The sequence below is a fragment of the Eptatretus burgeri genome, chromosome 8 (assembly GCF_056783735.1).
Source record: "Eptatretus burgeri isolate ZD-2024b chromosome 8, Ebu_testis_v1, whole genome shotgun sequence".
NCBI classification, from domain to species: domain Eukaryota; kingdom Metazoa; phylum Chordata; class Myxini; order Myxiniformes; family Myxinidae; genus Eptatretus; species Eptatretus burgeri.
In genome coordinates, this window is record NC_140968.1 from 71,462,181 (window position 1) to 71,483,089 (window position 20,909).

The 20,909-nt window shown below is 42.1% G+C and overlaps 1 protein-coding gene across 5 annotated transcripts in view; it reads right to left on the bottom strand.

Annotated features, from left to right (window-relative positions):
* Window positions 1-345: 345 nt before the first annotated feature.
* Window positions 346-20,909, bottom strand: part of DPY19L1 (dpy-19 like C-mannosyltransferase 1) — a 69,516-nt gene continuing 48,952 nt past the window's right edge. For 4 of the 5 annotated variants that reach the window (XM_085892547.1, XM_085892544.1, XM_085892549.1 and 1 more), the window contains 5 exons: window positions 13,950-14,069; window positions 13,313-13,487; window positions 6,590-6,689; window positions 6,174-6,299; window positions 346-6,038 (listed from right to left, as the gene is read on the bottom strand). In XM_085892547.1, the coding sequence (XP_085748673.1) occupies window positions 5,879-6,038; window positions 6,174-6,299; window positions 6,590-6,689; window positions 13,313-13,487; window positions 13,950-14,069 (681 nt within the window). In that variant the 3' untranslated portion in view covers window positions 346-5,878. The remainder of the gene's footprint in view (window positions 6,039-6,173; window positions 6,300-6,589; window positions 6,690-13,312; window positions 13,488-13,949; window positions 14,070-20,909) is intronic. The other variant, XM_085892545.1, reaches the window with a different exon arrangement.

Sequence of the window (20,909 nt, forward strand, 5' to 3'; positions counted from 1 at the left end):
TTGAGAGCCAGATATACCAGGCAGACTTCCCGAAGTGAGAGACTATATCTCATTTGGGTGCTTCTTGACAGTGATGGGAAGGCCATATCTGGGGCCTGTGAATGTCCAGGGTAAGTTTTAAATAAACTTTTAAAAAGAGGATATTTCCTATTAATCAGGGTGGGAGCTGTGAGGCCCGTTGTAAATAGATTGTTTGTTTAGTTCCAGGGCCACAAGAGAAAGACTAGATTTTTGCATATATTGCTAAGAGAAGGAGCGTGTGTGTGTGTGTGTGTGTGTGTGTGTGTGTGTGTGTGTGTGTGTGTGTGTGTGTGTGTGTGTGTGTGTGTGTGTGTGTGTGTGTGGTTTTTCTTTTTACTGCTGCCCCTCGTTTGTATTAACAGGAAATGGTAGGACCTTGACACCTCGCATCCACAGTTATTTCTCATATTTCTTGTATTTCCGTGAATCCGATTTGCATCCAGGAACACAACAATTATGGTTAACCATGTCGTAATTGCCACACTTTCATTTAAATGCTGAAAATCATGTTAAAAAGACTGTTTGACTGAGATTTCACCCTAGCAATGGCAGGTTAAAAGCGCCCTGGCTAGGGGAAGCAAGTCACTTGAAAACGCACACAACGCATGCGCGAAAGCCCTCGTTTGCATTCCAACGTCATTCCGAAAGTTGTGTATTGAGAAGAGTGGACGATGCTACCAACTCTTTCAAAGAGATGGTTGAGAAGCAAACCATGAAAAGGTGTTCTCGTTTGTTAAACTTATTGACAAAAGTCATTGCAATAGCCATTCAACTACAATTTGTGGCAACTAGAGAGTGGTGAAGGAGTGTGTTATCCTCCAACTAACTAATTTGATAGTGCAAACACACTTTAGTAAAACATCAAGAACATTGTTGGTTACAGCTGGAACAAAAAATTAATTTGGGAAATGATGAGCCAAATTGCATTTCATTGTTTAATGCTATAGAGGATAGTGTGACCACTCATTACACTCAGCGTTGTCTCACAGAGACTGTCGACCCTTTGTATATTACTTTCCAATCTGTATAAGGAATATAATTATTTTAAAATGCAACTAGTTTGATTCCAGAGTGTGGACGTTCAAATGAGGAACCTGTCTGTAACAACCACCCAAGGGAAAGTCAACATGGACTTAATAGACACGTGTCCTTTCTATTCAGGTTATGCGGTGGCTATTTTGTTGTGTTAAAATTAAATATTTGCGGTATCAATACATGTGTGCATCATTAAATATCAAAATATCCGACTATATTAAATAAGACAAATCTTTGCATGCATGTGTGCATGTACATTATAAAACCATAGAAAAAACAGGGCTGACCCGACATCCAAAAAATTTTGTATACGTGTTGGTAGTACCCAGGGTAAACCCCCCATCCCATGCGAGGGTGGTGGGGGCGGGAGACAACTCTCCAACGCTCCCAAAGGGAGCAGGTGTCCTTAGTTGTTCAAATTAGTCTCGTATCATTTTACAGTATTGCAGTACATTTAAACGGGTTTGTGCTTGCGGTCGAGCAACGTATTTTGCTCAAACCTTTCCAGCCAGTTGTGCTTCCACTTCAAAATGTTCTGTATTTGTGTCTTGCCGCAACAATGGCTTTGCAAGTTCATCCTCTCATTGATAGTCCGTGCACTCAATCCTTACTGTTTGAGCATCCCCGAATGTCTTCTGTCCTTTTCTCGAAAGGAAGTTAAATTTTGAGCAAGCTTTCCAGAATTTCCATTCATATCCATGATCGTAGAAGAAATAATGAAGTTAGAATACAAGACTGTACTGTCGAGTACAGTATGCACTACACCTGCGAGGTCTTTACGTATGTCGATGAGTGAACAGTCTGACTAATTGCCAACGGGGCAGGAAATATCAGCAATACGTTTCCTGGCTCAATAGAGCAATGTGCTAGTCCAAACCATTCTTGCAAAAATAGATCGCAGCACTAATTGCTGCATATCAACCTGATGATCATATTTTACAACAAGAGCTCAAGTGAGCACAATATACGCCCGAACAAGAAGGTATATACAGAATTGTGCTACTACACGGAAAACAGCATCCTGGTTGCCATGGTAACCACTTTAGATGACGAACGTATGTCACGGCACACCGTCTCCACAGTCTGTACCTATGTGCCAAATATGAAACGTGAAAGTTGAAAACTTTGGGAGTTTGAGTGCGGACAGGAACGGACAGACGGATGGACGGACGACCGGTATATATATGTATATATATATATATATATATATATATATATAAATATAAATATATATATATATATATATATATATATATATATATATATATATATATATATATATATATATATATATATATATATATATATATATATATATATATATATATATATATATATATATATATATATATGGCGTATAAAAACGAATGGAAGTCAAGTTGAAAGAAAAAAAAATAACCCCATGGCATTCATTACCAACACTGACTGGATAAGAAATGTTACCGACCGATACATTTTCTGGCTTGATGTGGTCGCCTAAGCCAATCCTGCAAAAATAAAGATTACACGACTCTGTCTTGCTCTGAACATTCTATTTGACAAAAAAACTAAAGGAAGTCAAATAAGCAATACTGATAAAGAAGGAGGAGGAGGAGGAGGTTGCTTGAAAGATAGAGCACGAATTAAAGAGCTACTGTAACTGGACAATGAGATTTATAAAGTTTCAACTGCAATTTGTCTGAATATCGACATGAATACAGCACAAACGATTATTAATTATGAATAATAATATTTTATACCTTCATGAAATAATGACCATTGCATACGGGAGAAGTTTTGATGGCTGCGTTGTACGAAGCGTATTATACGTGGATTTCACGTTGGAAGGAAGGGTTGGATTTTAATTGGTCGCTTAGAGCAGGTGGTTGCAAAGGCAGGTTTGAATATACATAAATATAAATATAAATCACACACACACACACACACACACACACACACACACACACACACACACACACACACACACACACACACACACACACACACACACACACACACACACACACACACACACACACACACACAGCATCGGGGGGGGGGGGGGGGAAGAACTAGAGCTCATCACTGTTTTGAGCAAAACTTATGGAGAAATAAAGATAATGTAAAGGAGGCTCATGAGGGAATACAATTTGCGACATGACAAAACAGGACATTCCACGTTTAGGAGTTGTAAACAGTGTAGTTTGTCACTCTATACTGGTTCTTGCAGCATGGACTTCACGACAATTTTATTCAACTTAACGAGGATGCAAATAATGAAAATATTGAGATCATAAAGCATCATGGGGATTTAGAATATGGGATGTTCTCCACTTTACAGGCAGAGGATGAGAGACCCTGAGCATTTAAATTTTGTATTCTGTCCAAACACAACGAAAACACTTCAAGGTACTGTATTAAAAGTTGCATGAAGAGTGCAACGTTAAAACCAATTTGGTAAACAAGAAATGCAGTAACATACTATTCAGCGTCATGTACTGACTCTGCTCCATTCCCAATAACACTGATGGAGAAACAGGAAGTAGAAACCTTGGGTGAACTAATAAAGAACCAGCACAATTTCAGCACATTTCTGTTGCAGGTCCTCAAGGAAAAAGTTGCCAATGTTCACAAAGATCCATTAGTCGTTACAGAGAAAAAGGACTCAGCATTGGCAGCATAAAAATAAAAACCTAGGTGTGTGTGTGCGTGTGCGTGTGTTGTCATTTCCATATGTGTGGTTCAGAAGGTGGAGTGGAGCGGGGTCCTCTCGTTTCAAAGTATCCACGTCCGTTTTGATAAATCATAATTTGAGGGCTAAGTTGTAAAGTTTTCTTGTTTTCAAAGTCTGGTTTAGAGGGGTCTTTTCAGGATCATCACCGAGCCCCGGATTGCTTCCAAATGTAGTTAATTTGTAGTAATGTTCTTCGAAGGGTTTTTAAGATCTCTGTATGGTTCTTCTTCATAATTTCCGTTGTTCCAATGATCACTCGTACAATTCCGGTTCCCTTCAGCTTCCAGGATCTTTTGACTTCATTTTTGATGCTGGTATTTAGTCATTTTCTTCATTTCTGCATTGTTTAGGCTAAAATCTCTGGGTACTGACTTCTCAATTAGCAATGCCTTCTTTTCTTTTTTTGCACCCAAGTACTATGTCCAGTCGCGGTGCTTTTTCTTTGTTCAAGCTTGAAAAGATCATCAGGTCGTATGTGAGCATTACTTCCTTGTTTTCAGTGATTACTTTGGGTTCATGTTTCCATGAGTTCACTGGAACTGGGATATTGAAGTTTCTACAGATTTGCCAGTGGATTTCTCGACATACCTTGTTGTGCTTTTGTATGTACAGCTGTTCTGACACGAGTTTTTACATCCCGATACTAGGTGGTGGCTCGTGCTTTCAGTTTCTACCTTGCAAAACCTACACCTGTCCGATTGACTGAGTGCCGCCATTTTCTTTAAAACATTGGTGTAGTGTCATTGGTCTTGGACATTTATTATGATTTGTTCTCCATCCAAGTTGAGCTGACCTCTTCTTCGCCATTCCAATGAGCCTTGTCTATGTCCAACACATTTTATTTTTAATATCTCCATGCTTTTATATTCTCATTTTGTCTTTTTTGAAATCATTGGGGCTGTATTTGTTGCCGTTTCGGTTTTCATGTGTGACACCTTGCATTCAAATCTGTCTTTGGAAATTATTTATAAGGTTGGTTAGGGATACCTTTTCTGGCTTGTTGTCTTCATGTTTGCGTACAAACTGGATTCAGTAATCTGTTGAACTTTTCATGTACTCCGCCAAACCTACTGTTGTCACTCTGTGCACTGGGTTGAGTTCCATGAGGCCATTACCTCCTTCTCGTCTTGGTAGGTGCATTTGTATCGATTTTTGTAAAACATTTTGTGGATGGTGAGGAGTTTCCTTGATTTCCGATTGTGGAAAGTTTATTATTCCACAGCTTTATTGGAATACTGGTACTGCGAGTTGGTTTATGGCTTTGATTTTGTTCCTTTGAGAATGGTACGTTTTCAGGATCAGCCTCGTTCTTCGTAGGTATTCTTTGGTAATTGTTTGTCACATATTTGATAGCCCTCTTTAACTCCAAGGTATTTGTATGACATTTCATTTTCTTAGCTCCTGTACTGTTGTATTGAGGTGGATATTTATGTTTTATTTTCTTGTCTATTTTGTATGAATGTGCACTTGGCAAACTTAAAGGCCAAATTCCATTTGAATGCCGTCTGAGTAACGTTTCCATTTGAAGTGTGTGTGTCTGTGTCTGTGTGTGTGTGTGTGTGTGTGTGTGTGTGTGTGTGTGTGTGTGTGTGTGTGTGTGTGTGTGTGTGTGTGTGTGTGTGTGTGTGTGTGTGTGTGTTGCTATTGTTGGCTGCTATCTCCACATGTGGGTATCTCCACATGTGGGTAGGTTTCAGGAGATGGCATGGAGACCTACCAGTTCTCAAAGTATCCACCTCCGTTAGCATGCGTGTGTATGCATATGTATAATCACAATTCGTGTGTATGTGTGTACCAAATTTTGAATGACTTACAAATTACATTTTAATAATATTTGTTATTCAAAATGAGGTTAATGGTGTACAAGGTTCCATATATGAACAAACTCAAGGACATAGCCATCAAAACTAACACTGACCTTGAATCAAGAAGACACCTGCTCTTCGTTTAATTATTTAGTTTTAAAAAACAATTTAAAAAAATGAAAAAAAACCACTGGAAAAAGAGGAGTGTTAAACTGCTGGAGTCATTAAAAATGACTTGGTGTGGTCCTGAGGATAAAGCACAAGTGGTGCATTATCTCAAGATTCCTGCATGACAGTTGCCTGGCTATATACTCCTCTTCACTCTCAATACAGCATAAACATAGTTTTGAAATTCCACCAAGAAGTAAGGTTCAGGATTGCTGGCAAGGCGTGTACACACGGGCACCCGGCCTCGGTTGTCCGTATCCTCGATGTCCCATATCTCAGGAAGAGAGCACCCTGGCCTAAGTATGGTGAATAAAATGCAGCAATGGGGGAAGGTTGTGGTTGACAGAACAGTTGAAACAATGGCACATTTTCTTTTCGTCAAATGTCAAAGTGCATGATCCTTTGAGACTACAGCCTTGGTGGTATTTTACCTCGTTCGCCGTGTGCACCAAGAATCCTCCAGTATCAGGTAATGTACTCCCAGCTGCTTCACAGCCCTCCATACATCCTCCACATTCTTCCTGCTGTACAACATGTACACCAGCTTTGTCCGCGCTCTGCAGGGGACCAAACATGACATCCCAAAAGACTTGCAATTCTCTGCCTTTGATTATTCCCCCAACTTCAGATACATTTAAAAACCCCTACTAATCACACACAAAGGTCCACCATGATGGCCAGTGTTATAACTGCTCAACGAGCCTGTCCGGTTAGCAACTGCACAAAAGTAATCTCACTTGCACGCACTGGGTGCAAGATCAGCTCCGTCTGACAAAGGCACTCACGCTTAAAATTGCAAAAAAAACTTATAACCCGGGAGATTCCCAAATGAGCATTTGTGCCGTACCGTAGACCTGCATCCTCATAATGTGGATGATTGACAATTGGTCGTTCAGCCGACAGCTTGACGCTTGCCATTGTTGGCATGGCCCCAGCAAACACCGCATCTGCACACAGCATGAAACCAAAGCATAATGCTTTAAACTTTGAGTCCGAGTCGGACTCAAGATATTTTCAGGGTGTTATGGTTTGGTTGTAGTCGTAGTAAGTGTATAAAAAGTAATGGAGATCCCTTGACCTAATAGACCCTTGCCAGTGTAAAAGTCATAGAGGGGAGCATCATTGATTAGTTACCTTTGATTCTCATCACAGTCCCTCACATAAGGTTACCCAGTCTTCTTATCTATACAATAATTTATTTGTGAGCCCTTTGCTATGAATGTAGATGACGAAGCAAGAATGAGCCAAAAACTTATTGCGGTTTGTACAGATTCCCAGCAAAAACTGGGAGAACCTGTTACAGTATGACCATATGTAGGCGGGACGACTGAAGAATCAAAGGCCGATTAACAATGGTCCAGGATGCCAAACAGGATGCAGTCAGAATGATAGAAATGATATATTTCATACAAAAAAAATACCAGTAATATGCCAAATACACTTCAAGCCAAATATGGGTACTTTGTCTTGTTTTTATTTTTTGTTACTGATAAAGTAAAAGACGCAAAAAACATACTTTTGATGGCAGGAAAATATAAAGCAAAGTCCAACAAAAATCCAGGAGTTGGAGACAAAAACTACAATGGGCATGTCTTGGTCCAGGCCTGTCCATTCAACATCCAAAGAAGACAGTGCCAATCAGCTAAAAGGAACAAAGGCAAGCGTAGTGCAATCTATTTTTATTGGGAAGTGCAGACGTATAAACTAGATTTCATCAATTTCCAAAAAAAAATTGGTACAAAATGAGTAGCAAGCATCATAGGCCAAAAGTTCTGCCACAATATTTCTCGTGTTAAAAGACACCATAGTGAAGAAAGTGCTCAAAAAAACGTGCATGGACACAACTATGAGATCATGTTGTTCCTACTCAAGTACAAGGTTTTCTTGTTTGTAAGCCCAGGGAGGAGCACGTACAAGTACGTAGACATCAGTGTTCATTCACACATATTGCTAGGGCATTAGTAGGCAATGGACAAACATTGTTGACTATCGCATTTGGAATTGCAACCTGGTCTCCCTGTGAGTAGCTTTACAACTACTGAAATGCAGTGGAACTCGTTACAATACAAAATGCTGATTTAAGTAGCTGTAGCTCTGACACACAATCAGTACAATCTGATGGTGAAGTTTTGATATGAAGCCTTTAGACAGTGGTGGACTCACACAGCTCGGTCAGTTCCCACAACATGTAATACTTTTCAAAAGCAAAACTTTCAAAGCAAAACTCCCACCATTATGCATATAAAAGTGACAGCAAAAACAGTTTAGTGGATTTATAAAATCGACGACTGAAGAGTAGTACATTTTGATCTTCTCACAATACAAATTCATCATCCCTGGACAGTGCTGAGACAAACGTAGCAGACTGCAATAACTACCCAGAGGCTTTGTAAACACTATTTTCAACCAAACAGGTTTTTCATGTGTTTGTCTACATATTAACCTGTTTGACACACACAACAGCTAACAAAGCTTTCATTAGAGCATCCACATATTACTTACACTCAAGGAAAGAAGGTGTTGGACAAAGGAACAAAGTTAAAGAAAAAGAAGAATAGAAAGTAAATGTAATGAATGGGGAGGACGAAGAGGCCAATACTTATGGGGAGAGAGATGAGGGAGGGGAGGGGAAGGGAAGAGCATGTGCAAAGGTGTCACACCAAATTGCATACAGTAAATTATATGGCCACTTAAATTAGTGTCATGAGTTACGACTGTTGTAAATTTTGCCAACTGTTTCACATTCTGCCCAATCAAACATTTCCACACTTGTTATTCTGCAGACAGTTGTGTTGCACATTCCAATATTCGGAAGTCTTACAATCGGAGAAGCATTCATTGCAAGAGGAACACGAGCAGCATGTTGTGCGTCGGCAGTAAAGTCGGAATGTCCCACTTTCATTTTCACACAATTCAAGAATCAACTTGAACATTAACAGGCGATGAACCACTTTTTTCAAAAATACAAAATAATAAAAGTCTGTAAGGGAGTAGGCTCTATTATCTATCTTTCTCCTTCCCCTTCCCTCTTGCCATACCAACCCTCTTCTCTCCCTTTATCCCTCCCTCTTCACCGAGGTAAACCACGCTCCCAAACCGCTCCTTTGTGAATTCTGCCACCCCCTCCAGCATGAAAGTTTGGCGGAGTACCGCACAGTATAGAATGCATGGAAGATGTCCAGTGAGTTCGCCCTGACCATCCATCCATTGGAGGATATCCATCCATTGTTGACATCCCAGATGCATGTCCAGGGTGGAATCCAAAGTGAAGATAAAAGGTTTAAGAGTTGAATAAATGAATGAGTCTTGAAGGCTGATGCAATGATCAGTTCTATTACTTTGCTTTCAATGGAGAGAAGGCTGACCAGTCTAATTGAGAGCATCCATTTTGACACCTTCTTAATATGGATGAGCATAGCAAATTGGCAAACTTCTCATAAAGCAGGCAGGCAGCCTTCAGAGAAAGGCCTAGAAAAGAGCAGAGACATCACGGTTCACAATATATAATAGATGACTTCTCTTCCAAGGAACTTCAACAGAGAGAGAAACCATTTGTCCCATCAAGCCTACACAATGATTGCCAACCTATGGTCGTTTTTCAAGGCTCGTGGAAGAGCTAGAAGACTGGACGAATCAGGATGCAACAGGAATAGATACAGAAGGAAACTTCTACCCCCCCCACCCCACTCTTCCCTATCTCCCCCCCCTCTCTCCACTTTCCTCTTTCCCCTCTCCCTCAAATTCTCCCCCCCCCACCTTTCCATGCCTGTGTCTGTGTCTGTGCCTGTGCCTGTGCCTTTCTTTAGTGTTGAGTGTCAAGCAAAGAAGCAACACGCACCATATTTGAAGTCTTTCGCATAACTCATTACTTGGCTGGGGTTTGAAACACCAAACTTCTAGACTCTTAACGAATTACATCATAGAGTCCACGGATAACTAAATTCAAGTTTATTTTGGACCTCTGAAGTTTATAAGGAAACGTTATTTTTTGGTAACAATGCTACAGGGAGGTTTTACTTTAATTAAAAGATCGCCTTGCACTGCAACCTTTGTTCAAAGACTTTCAGTGTCGACTACTGTTTATTAACAACACTGACATGGTTTGTTCAACTTTGTGATAAGCCTCATACTCTGTCACAGAGCGTCGGTGTCACCGAAGCAGTTTTCTGGGGAAGGGTTATACTAGGTGGTTTGCCATTGCCTTCCCAGTAGTAGTTTGGGCAGGAACTTGTAATTTGCTAAGGGTGTCGGCGATAGCTGTCTACTCTCTGCGAAGGACACTGTGGGGATCTTTAATGTCCACCAACTAATGTCGGTAGACGGGACGCACAGTTTAAACGCAGGGACAGCACACATGTTGATGGATCACCCTGCCTGTGAAACAATGGGATGACAGTCTATAGCTGGGTTGGGATTTGAGCCCAGGCTAGACAGCTTAGAGGAGAGTGTGCATACCTTGAGGCTGTCCTGTCAGCTAAGGTCATATCTTAACGCACCGTTAATAAACAAACTGCAATTCCATGTCGTATTTGTACATTTTAAATGTATCTCGTTCGGTATTATGCATTTTTTTTTCTGGTTGAATGTTGAGCTTTGCCTGTGTACAGACCTCTTTAAAAGCAGCACCGAAAATGGGAGACAGCCAAACGCACAAACACATGGACAGACACCACACTTCACATTATGTAATAGATCGGCCTCTGGCATTTATCCAATCTGACCAACTTGAGAAATTATAAATTAATGAAGGAAATTATAAAGAAGGAATTAATGCCACATCATCGTCAAGAAGTTGAAGCAGTTTTCCAATGGAGAATACATCAAAGAGTGCATCAGAAAGTTTGTGGAAATGTGCTGCCCTGAGAAGAAACATACCCTGAGTGACAGTACTGTTACTCAACATGTTGAATCATTGGCTGAAGATGGTCACCTGCAGCTCATGGAGAAGATTGCTTAATTAGAGTACTTTTCTCTTGCTCTGGATGGCAGCAAGGACATGACCGATGTTGAATGGGTGGCGATACATGTCCGAGGTGTGGACAAGGATCTAAAAGTCATCGAGGAAATGGGGTTGTTTGTCATTTATGGCAGTGCAAAGGGTGAGGACGTGTTCATGGAATTCCTTTCTGCATTCAGTGTTGCTGGGTTGGCGGCTGAAAATCTTTTTGGTTATAGCAACCGACGGTGCCCCAAACATGCTTGGTCCATGCATCTGTTGACAAGGCCATGTTGAAAGATGGCTTGAGAGCTTCGAGCTACCCACAGTAATATTGTGCCATTTCATTATTCACCAGGAGGCACTGTGTGCAAATATACTGTGCATGAATCATGTTATGGACATTGTGGTGTCAACTGTTAACTTCATCAGGACACGTGGGATTAACAATCACCAATTCAAGAAAATGTTGGAAGCTGTAGAAGCAGAGTATGGCAATATGTTGTACTTGACCACAGTTTGCTGGCTCAGCTGTGGGGCTGTGCTCCGTCGGTTCTCTGACTTGGTGACCGAGATATCGGCATTCATGGAGGCCAAGCAGCACTCAGTCACAGAGCTAGAGGATCCAGATTGGCTTCGCGATCTCGCATTCCTGGTGGACATTATCAAGCACCTCAACATTCCCAATAGAAGTCTACAGGGGTGTGATATGTGGTGCTTCAGCCCTTCAGCATCCTGCATGCATTTATCATGTAGGAGTGCCAGCAAAGCGAGAACAATTTCACACATTTTAAGGAGATAAGGAAGCATGCCAATACCAATGGATGAAAGTATGCTGCTATCATTGATGATCTGGAAGAGCATTTCAACTTCAAATTTAATGAGTTCAAATAACAGGAGCAGAACATGGAGATCTTCACGCAGCTCATCAGTGGCAATATAATGGAGCTGGTTGAGCTGCAAGCAAATATGGATCTGAAGGAACAGTTTCCGATGTCATCAGATTTCTACCAAATGTCAGGAGACACCATGTTGTTGAATGTAGATGTTGTTGAATGTACAAGTTGAGTCGATGTAACACGCTTTCTCACTCTTGTAGCAAAGACAATGTTTTGTACAGCAAAAGCCAAAAGTAAGCATCCATCCACCCATTGGGACCATACTCTGTGCAGAGCATTGGTGCTGCCTAAGCAGTCTCCTTTGCTATTGGGCACAATCCTGGACGGGTCACCACTCTGATACAGGATACCAGCAAGCTGGCACTCATTTTGCCAACCTTGGAAGGATGACAAGCTGAGTTAACCCCACCTGGTATTAATTCAACAGCTGAGTGGGATTTGAACTTAGGACCCAAGGATCCCAAGCCCACCACCCTAACCATTAAGCCAACATCAGGCATAAAAGCAAGCATGCCAGTGGGAAATTAAGCAAAAAATTGAAAAAAATTCTACACAAGCAAAATTTAAAAAATAAATCAAATAAACAATCCAAAGAATTTAGGAGATAAAGAAAAAATATATATTTAACCTTCGCCATTCGAAGATGGATGGAGGTTACTGTTTTCACCCCTTTCTGTTTGTTTGTTTGTTTGTTTGTTTGTGAACAGTATTACGGAAAAACTCCAACGGATTGACGAAACTTGGTGAGGGGGGGGGGTTAAGTCTGGTCCAAGGATCATGCCATTAGATTTTGGACTTGGTCCAAAATCCAATATGGCCACTATGGTGGCCAATTTGAAAAAAATATTTGAATTTTTTTTTTTTTGCATTTCTACATGTTTTAAGTGATTTCCAACCCCCCCAAAAAGAAATTGTTAGAGAAAAAAAAATTTTGCAACTTTTTTTTCAACAAAATTTCGATTTATTTTTTTGCATTTCAACATGTTTTAAGTGATTTCCAACCCCCCCAAACCCCCAAAAAAAAACATTTAGAGAAAAAAAAATTTGCAAATTTTTTTCAACAAAATTTCGATTTTTTTTTGCATTTCTACATGTTATAAGTGATTTCCAACAAAAAAAAGCATGCCAAAATTATAATTGCAGCTGATTTTGGAACTTCAGGTGGATTTTCCCACGTAAAATCAATTTCTGTCTCAAGGAATCTCGTTATGACGAATGAATTGAGTATGTAAAAGTTAAAAGTAAAAGGGAAAGTTGCAAACTATAACTCTGTGAGCACTGTTGACGTCAAATTGAATGAATAGGATATCAGGTTCACTTGAGTGACCAAGCAGTATTGGCGGCGGAGGTTTTTCACTCTACCGAGTGCTCCCCCTCCAGTCAAATATATGTTTTTACATTGACTATTCTTATGACACTACCCTTAAACAATGCTCAATGATATTCACTGCTGGCATGCAAACAATGAATACCAGGCTTAAGGGGAAGTTTATCATCTTACCAAGAAATATAATTCCATCAACAAATAATTCCATATTTCTACCTACACATTGGAGGTGCAAAATATGGAAATCCATCAAGTGGTGGAAGTCTTGAAATAAAAAAAGAAAGCACATTTCAACAAACATACAGACAATGTGGTTAAAAATAGAAGACTTTTTCAGAAATTTTTCCATCACCATCGCAGCAGATATTCACATTTATGAACCAAAAACGCTGCACACAAAACGTTTACCAGGGGCTGTGTAGTCACGAATCCACTCGATCAATTCCTCTTGAGGCAAGTTGCTGAACTCCCCGAGGATGGCCCATTGGGCACGCAGGTTTTGTGACCCTTTCCACGCCATCATACCAAGTAACGCCACAACGACCGTGTGCTGCACCCAGCGTCGTGATCCTTTTGGTGCGAACTACTCTTGGAAATGGACGAAAGACGATGGATTTGTGATGAAACCAAGGTACTTTACACAAGCAAAATTTATGCATTTTCCCATTACTCATGGTTCCAAAGAATTACATTTAGCAAACATTAAGTATCCAGAATTTCTTTACCCTCTCCATTGATTAAAAAAACCCCAGCATTTATCATGAGATGCATAATTATTTTTGGCTCCATGTTCCCCTTTGATCCTCTGCCAGACTGAACCTGCTGCCTTGTCATTTCGCTCACCCATGAGCCTCCACTTCTGTACACAAGCTCAGAGAAATATGATGAGAATCTCATCGGATCTAATGCAGGATTTTTGTAAGGGTTAGGGTGGGTTAAACTGTATGAAAAGTTGACATCTTTATTAATTCTAACTTGTAAGTACCTGCTCCATGAATTAGTCGAGGGACCAAACAATCTTACAAATCAAATTGAGTTTCCCTACCTGGCGAAAGCAAACCAGAGATGCCATTAGGCACATGTGAGGTGTGAGGAAGAGCTTGAGGCGCATTATTAAAATGGCCATGGCGGCAAACGCAATCAGAGTGAATGTGTGGAACAACAGCTGCAACAGAAAATATGAGGGATGGGAAATACGGTGTTAAATCGTGATCCAACATCGGAAGTCACTTTTGTGAATCCGATGGAAGCTTGCACTCTTTACCTTACTAGCATTGTGAAATCAGAAAGTTGAGGAGTTACAACAAAGTGGAATGAATGTTACAAGACAGACTGACAGGCTAAAGGGAACTTGGCAAGAGGAAGAGGCTGAGAACACATGAACAAAACAAAGCCAGCCAGGCAATTGACAAGAAGTGCCTTTCATACAACCGCATCGCAAAACCTTGGCAAACAGTCTTTCGTCAACAGCTGTCTCTGAAAGAGGCATACCAGGGTCAACCCAACTCTGCAGTCTGCATCAGACTTCACATTAGGCTTAGATTTTCCCACGCTCGCTCCAAACTCTGAGCCCGAGTGTCATCCAACAAAGAATGCATGGTTTGTGGCTGTGGTGACTTTCACTCTCAGCCAAGAGTGCAGTTGGTCAAGCACAATAACACTTTTAACAATCTCCAAGCACCAGTACAGCTTGTTTGTCAATTTGGAACTAAATGCAGCTAATCTCAGAACTTAAATTTCATTCCATTCAAACTTAAAGTTTCATCATTTGCAAGCTGTGCGATTAGTCTGCAATGAATTTTTCTACATTTAGCTGAAGTGCAATATGTCAAGTCAAACTGCCCTTGAATCAGGTCACACAATAAATTCAAGACAAAATTGTATGCAACGGGGTTGTAGCATACAGAAACGATCGTGCACTCTCCATGCTCCAGATACCATAGATTATAATGTACAATGATGCATCCAGAACACCGATTCCACTGAAAAACACATTTCAAAATTTTTTTTTTACTGGAGATGTGTAAAGTGATTAAGACTAATTTGGGTACGCTGATTTCAAAAATCATAACCGTTTTGCTGTATCACGTCAGGATTTTCAGGAACAGAAATATTCCCATTGCCTAGAAGTCAGGATTTCAATGAAATTTACATATGTCTTTAACATGTCTATTTCGTACAATTGTTGTTAACATGTGTTATATTTCTTTCTTTCAGATAAAGATGAGTAGGCGTTCCTGTACCAATCATCCTGACAACTTCTGTTATGTCTGTGGTCGGTATACCAAAAAAGATCAACAGCGAAGTACATCTACAGCAGTGAAAATGAAGGCCGCCTACTTTCACTACTTCGGGTGTAAGGTGGGGGACCAAGAACAGAGCTGGGCACCACACATCTGCTGCACAAGCTGTCACACAACCTTGACTCAGTGGTTGGTGGGCAAGCGCGCGAGCATGCCATTTGCGGTGCCCATGATATGGCGTGAGCCGCAGAATCATCATGATGATTGTTATTTCTGCTGCACAGGCATCGCCGGCTTCAACAAGAAGAATAAAGGTCACATCAAGTACGCTGACTGCGTCTCTGCTCGTAAACCTGTGCCTCATGATGACGAGAACCCCGTTCCAACACCTCCAGCTGATCAGAACATAGCTGTAAGCAGTGGTGAAGAGGATGGTGATGATGAACCTTTTGAACCCGACACTCAAGAATCACACCTTCTGAACCAGGGAGACTTAAATGATCTTGTAAGAGATCTCTCGCTGTCAAAGGCGAAGGCAGAGCTGCTTGGATCAAGGCTGCAGCAGTGGAATCTACTTGAACCTAACACCAAGATATCCTTGTTCAGAGCACGTCACAGAGACATGGCTGAGATCTTTGAGATGGAAGACACGATGACATTCTGCAGTGACATCAACGGTCTGTTGAAAGAACTTGGGTGTGATCACGATCCTGCAGACTGGCGCCTCTTCATCGACTCGGGGAAGAACAGCTTGAAGGCTGTTTTGCTCCACAATGGCAACGAGAAACCATCAGTCCCACTGGCTCACGCGTTCGGCATGACAGAGACCTATGAGACTATGCGGCAGCTGCTTGATTCCATCAAGTACAATGACTTCAACTGGCACATCTGCGGAGACTTGAAAGTGGTGGCGCTGTTGTTAGGGCTGCAGTCAGGCTACACGAAATACATGTGCTTCCTTTGTCTCTGGGATAGCAGAGACGACAAGAATCACTGGACGAAGAAAGATTGGGAAGAGCGAAAAGAGCATGTACCTGGTCGACACAACGTGAAGCATGTCGCCCTTGTCGACCCAGCCAAGGTTTTCCTTCCACCACTCCACATAAAGCTCGGCTTGATGAAAAGTTTTGTACGGGCAATGGATCTGAATGGGCGTGGGTTTTTATACCTCAAGGAAAAGTTTGGCAACACCTTGTCGGAGGCCAAGATCAAGGCTGGTGTCTTTGTTGGACCGCAAATCCGACAGATTATGAAGGACGAAACTTTTCCGACAACTCTAAACCCCAAAGAGCTGGCAGCGTGGAGGAGCTTCAAAGCTGTGACGGACAACTTCTTGGGGAACGAGCGCGCGGACAACTATGAAGAAATAGTGCAGCAGCTGCTGGAGTCCTTCAGGAAACTTGGCTCCAGGATGTCCCTGAAAATCCATTTCCTACACCAGCACCTGAACTTCTTCCCTGACAACTTGGGAGCAGTCTCGGACGAGCACGGCGAGCGATTCCACCAAGAGATTTCACTCATGGAGACGCGTTACCAAGGGCGGCACAACCCGAACATGATGGGCGATTTCTGATGGTTCCTGCATCGTGAAACTGACACAGAGCAGCACAAACGCAAAGCCAAATGCCTAAAGCATTTTTAATTACATTCTAGTGGAGTTTTTCTGTAATTTCTATAATTTTGAAGCATTCATGATGAAATAAATGAATAAATGAATTTTTGTAAATTTCATTGAAATCCTGACTTCTAGGCAATGGGAATATTTCTGTTACTGAAAATCCTGACGTGATACAGCAAAACGGTTGTGATTTTTTAAATCAGCGTACCCAAATTAGTCTAAATCACTTTACACATCTCCAGTAAAAATTTTTTGTTGTTCAGTGTTCTTACACCATCTGGAGAATTTTTTTTTTAAAGCGTCGACACTCAATGCACCAGAGAGGAAGCAAAAGTGACCTGGGGCTTCCGTGTTATGTGGAGGGGAAAGTGGAGGTAGTGGAGATCACGCAGGAGGAGGAAGTACGTACAGAGATGATAGTTGCTGGAAGAGAAGTTGGAGTCAGTTGGACGAAGAGGCTGATGAATGTACGTACGTATGTATGTATGTATGTATGTATGTATGTATGTATGTATGTATGTATGTATGTATGTATGTGTGTTCGATTTCAGAGGACTGGAGAGCTAATTGTGCTGATATGGAAGAAGAAGGGCAATGTTCCAAGATCTGCGGAGGTATAGAGGCATTGTGCTACTAAATCATGTCATGAAGGTATTGGAGAGGATTCTGGACAGACAGATAAGGAAGAGTGTGGAGATGGGGATCGGCAAAAGAACAACAGTGGTTTACAAATCGTAAGGGATGATGGATTGGATGTTCACACTGAGATAGCTGGTGGAGAAGAGGTTGGAGGTGCAAGATGAAATGGCATTGGGATTTGTGGAACTGGAGAAGGCTTATAACAGTCCAAAGAGAGTTGGTGATGGCGACACTGAGAAAGATGGGAGTGCCGGAAGCAGAACTTAGCTTGGTCGAAGGTATGTACGAGGGAATGAAAGGAAGAGTTTTGGTTGGTCTTGGGGTGTCGGAGGAGTTCAGAGTGAGCACCAGTCTGAGGCAGAGAAGCTCTCTCAGCCCACTCATGTTTATAATAGTGATGGTAAATATGAAAGCTATTCTGTGGAGGATGCTGAATGTGGATGATCTGGCTGTTGTGGTGGACAGTGGTCAGGAGAAGCAGGAAGTACTAAGGAGTGGAAGGATGCATTTAAGAAACACGGGCTGACGATGAGTATGGAGAAGACTGAGGTGATGTACGTCGGGCAGCAGAGAAAATAAATGAATACCAAGTTTGAGGGAAAGACGATCAGACAGGGAATTAGGTTTGAGTATCGGGGCGGGGGGGGGGGAGGGGGACAGTGACCGTGGATGCTAAGTCGGAGGCAGAGGTGAGGAAGAGGATTCAGGTGGCTGTGAATGCATGAAGGAGGGTGGAGAGAGAGAGTAATGGCAGACAGAAAGATAGCATGGAAATTTATGGTGACTTATGTGACACCAGGCTACCTTTATGGTCTCAAAACGGTGCACTGATAGAGACACAACAGAGGTTGCAGGTCTGTGAGAGCAATTGGGTCGGGAGGATTGTGGGAGTGAAGAGGGTGGTTAGGAGGATAGATGAACTAAGGAAGGAGATTGGTGTGCAGATGAGCTTTGTGGGGGAGGTTGGTAAAAAGCCAGATGGAGTGGGCTGGCCACTTGGTGTGGATGGGGGAAGACGGAATAGCAAAGAGCAGATAGGTTGAAGGAGCAAGGTAGGAGGAAAAGGTGTAGACCGAGGTTGAGATGCGAAGATTGTCTGAGGAGGGATATCAATAAAGTGGGTTGTATCAATGTGCGAGGAGGGATATCAATAAGATTGGAAAGTGGAGGGAGATGGCTGAGGACAGGGAGAAGTATTGTGGTCGAGGCAGGGCAGAAGCTTCGCACTGTTGGACCTCACCCTTTATAAAGGGAAGAGGAGAATAATTATAATGCAACATGGCGAAATGAAACGCATCATGAAAATCGCATTCATAAACCTACAAAAAGCCTTTGTACAACAAAACACAAACCATCAAAATCCCACCTTTGCTTTTTATCTTTGTGCAAAAATAATAAAATTATTATCATAGGGAAGAGGAGGTAAATCAGAACAGTCTGGACATAGTTCAGTCTTTATCAAAGTTTATCGATGCAAATGCCTAACTTTTCCACTGAACTCGTTTTTCATTTGAGGTTGAAGAGTTCGTTTTTCTCACCAATTTCATCTCAGGTTGGGGAACAAGGATACCAAACCTATTGTTACAAACTTTGGTGTGCTTGTTCTCAAACCTGCAATCTGAAATCCAATGAAAGGCACCATGACAGATATTCATTGGGGCGAGAACTGAATCCCTATCAGCTGCTTCATGGTAATCATGGCGGATAGTGGTGACGAGAAAAACAAACTGCCCTTCCTCGAGTGCAATACCTCTTCTTTAGTGACAATTAAATGTCTCAATGCACAGATTCATCCCATCTCGTCTTCAATTATCCTACCCTTCTTTCCACCCATGGTAGGTGAATCCTGTGGTGAGGCATTACTTTGAAACAACTCCCTTCTCTTCCTGGAAGGCAAATCTGACCGTAGGCAATCTCAGTGCATTCCAAAATGTCTGCAACAAGTGCGTGTCCACTCTCAGGAGACCCAGAAAGCATCTGTCCAACCTCAAGAAAACTTTCAAACTTGTCTCCCTCCTCTAAAACCTGGTGGCACCTTGTTAAATCTGTCTCTGGTGTATGCTAACCTTCCATCTCTTCAAATGGCACCACGGCCGACTCTGCTCGTGAGAAGGCCGAATGCCTCAATTGTATGTTTGCTTCCAAATATTGTGTCCCCAGCCCCTCACACTCTGTGTCCACCCCACTGCTCCTGGACCCTGTGTATTTTGCATCTGAGAAGGTGAATGTTCTTTCAACCCTCGACTCTGACTCTGCTACTGGACCGGACGGCATCAGCTTACGTGTCCTAAAAACATGCTCTGCTGCTCTTGCACATCCTCTCTCTGCTCTTTTCACTCTGTCATTTGCGCTAGGTCATCTTCCATCTGCTTGGAAATCCACCAACATCACTGCCCGACATAAAAAAAAAACTGATCCCCTCAACTACAGACCAAACAGCTTACTTCCTTATCATCAGCTCGGTCATGGAATCTCACATCGTAGTTGATATGAAATCTTTCCTTTTCTCCACCAACTTCATCTCAGATCACCAATTTGGTTTCAACCCAGGTCACCACTCCACCTTGGACATGCTGCATCAAATTACCTAACAATGGATGGAAGCTCTCAATGTCAGACATGAGATCAGGGCCGTTTCTCTGGACATATCTCGTGTTTTTGATGCAGTCTGGCATCCTGCCTAACTCTGCCGATAGCCATCCAAGGCCAACTCGACACATGGCTTAGGCCTCGGTCACATTTGCCACGGCGGCCACTAGCAATTCTACGGCGGCCGCAGTATTTCCACGGTCACACAATGTAGCAGTCACATGTTTTTATTTTCAGGTAGCCGCACGGTGTATTTAGAAATTGTGGAGACCAAAAACGTGGGGGGTGCTGTACGATCTTTGATTTGATGTCGCACGGTGACCTTAGGGTGTCCCTGCGGCGGCAATATAATTTTCAAGGCAGACGCAAGGAGACCTCAAGGTGCCCGCAAGGCGACCGCAGGGGGGCCGAAGGCGAACGTGCGGCCAGACGAACGGTAACGAGTGGGTATATATACCAGTCCTTTTTTTTACTGAAATAAAAATATACCAGTATATATAACTGAATATACCGTGGTCCCCCAGAATCCGAACGGCCAAGAAGTTTGAACAAATTGGAATCCGAACAATTTTTTCGAGAAAGTTTGGCCCAAAAAACCCAATACATTTTAAAAAAACCGAACACAACGTGGGGTTCATGTTTGTTCACGTGTCTCCCTCACCTGTTCGACCCGCATCTTCGCGCTTTGTTCATTCAGTTCGTCGGTGGAAGTACTCAGTGACATTTGCTCTATGGCGAGGATACCGCGGCCGTACGCCCTCTGAATTGACAGAAACGTGCGACAGCCGCAGAAAAACTGAGGTGGCCTTAGGGTGGCCCTACGCCATTTGGCTATATTTTACAGGCCGTAAGGTCACCGTGGAATTATAACTGCGGAGTTATAACTTTTTTCATTTCTACGCTCGCCGTAGCAATT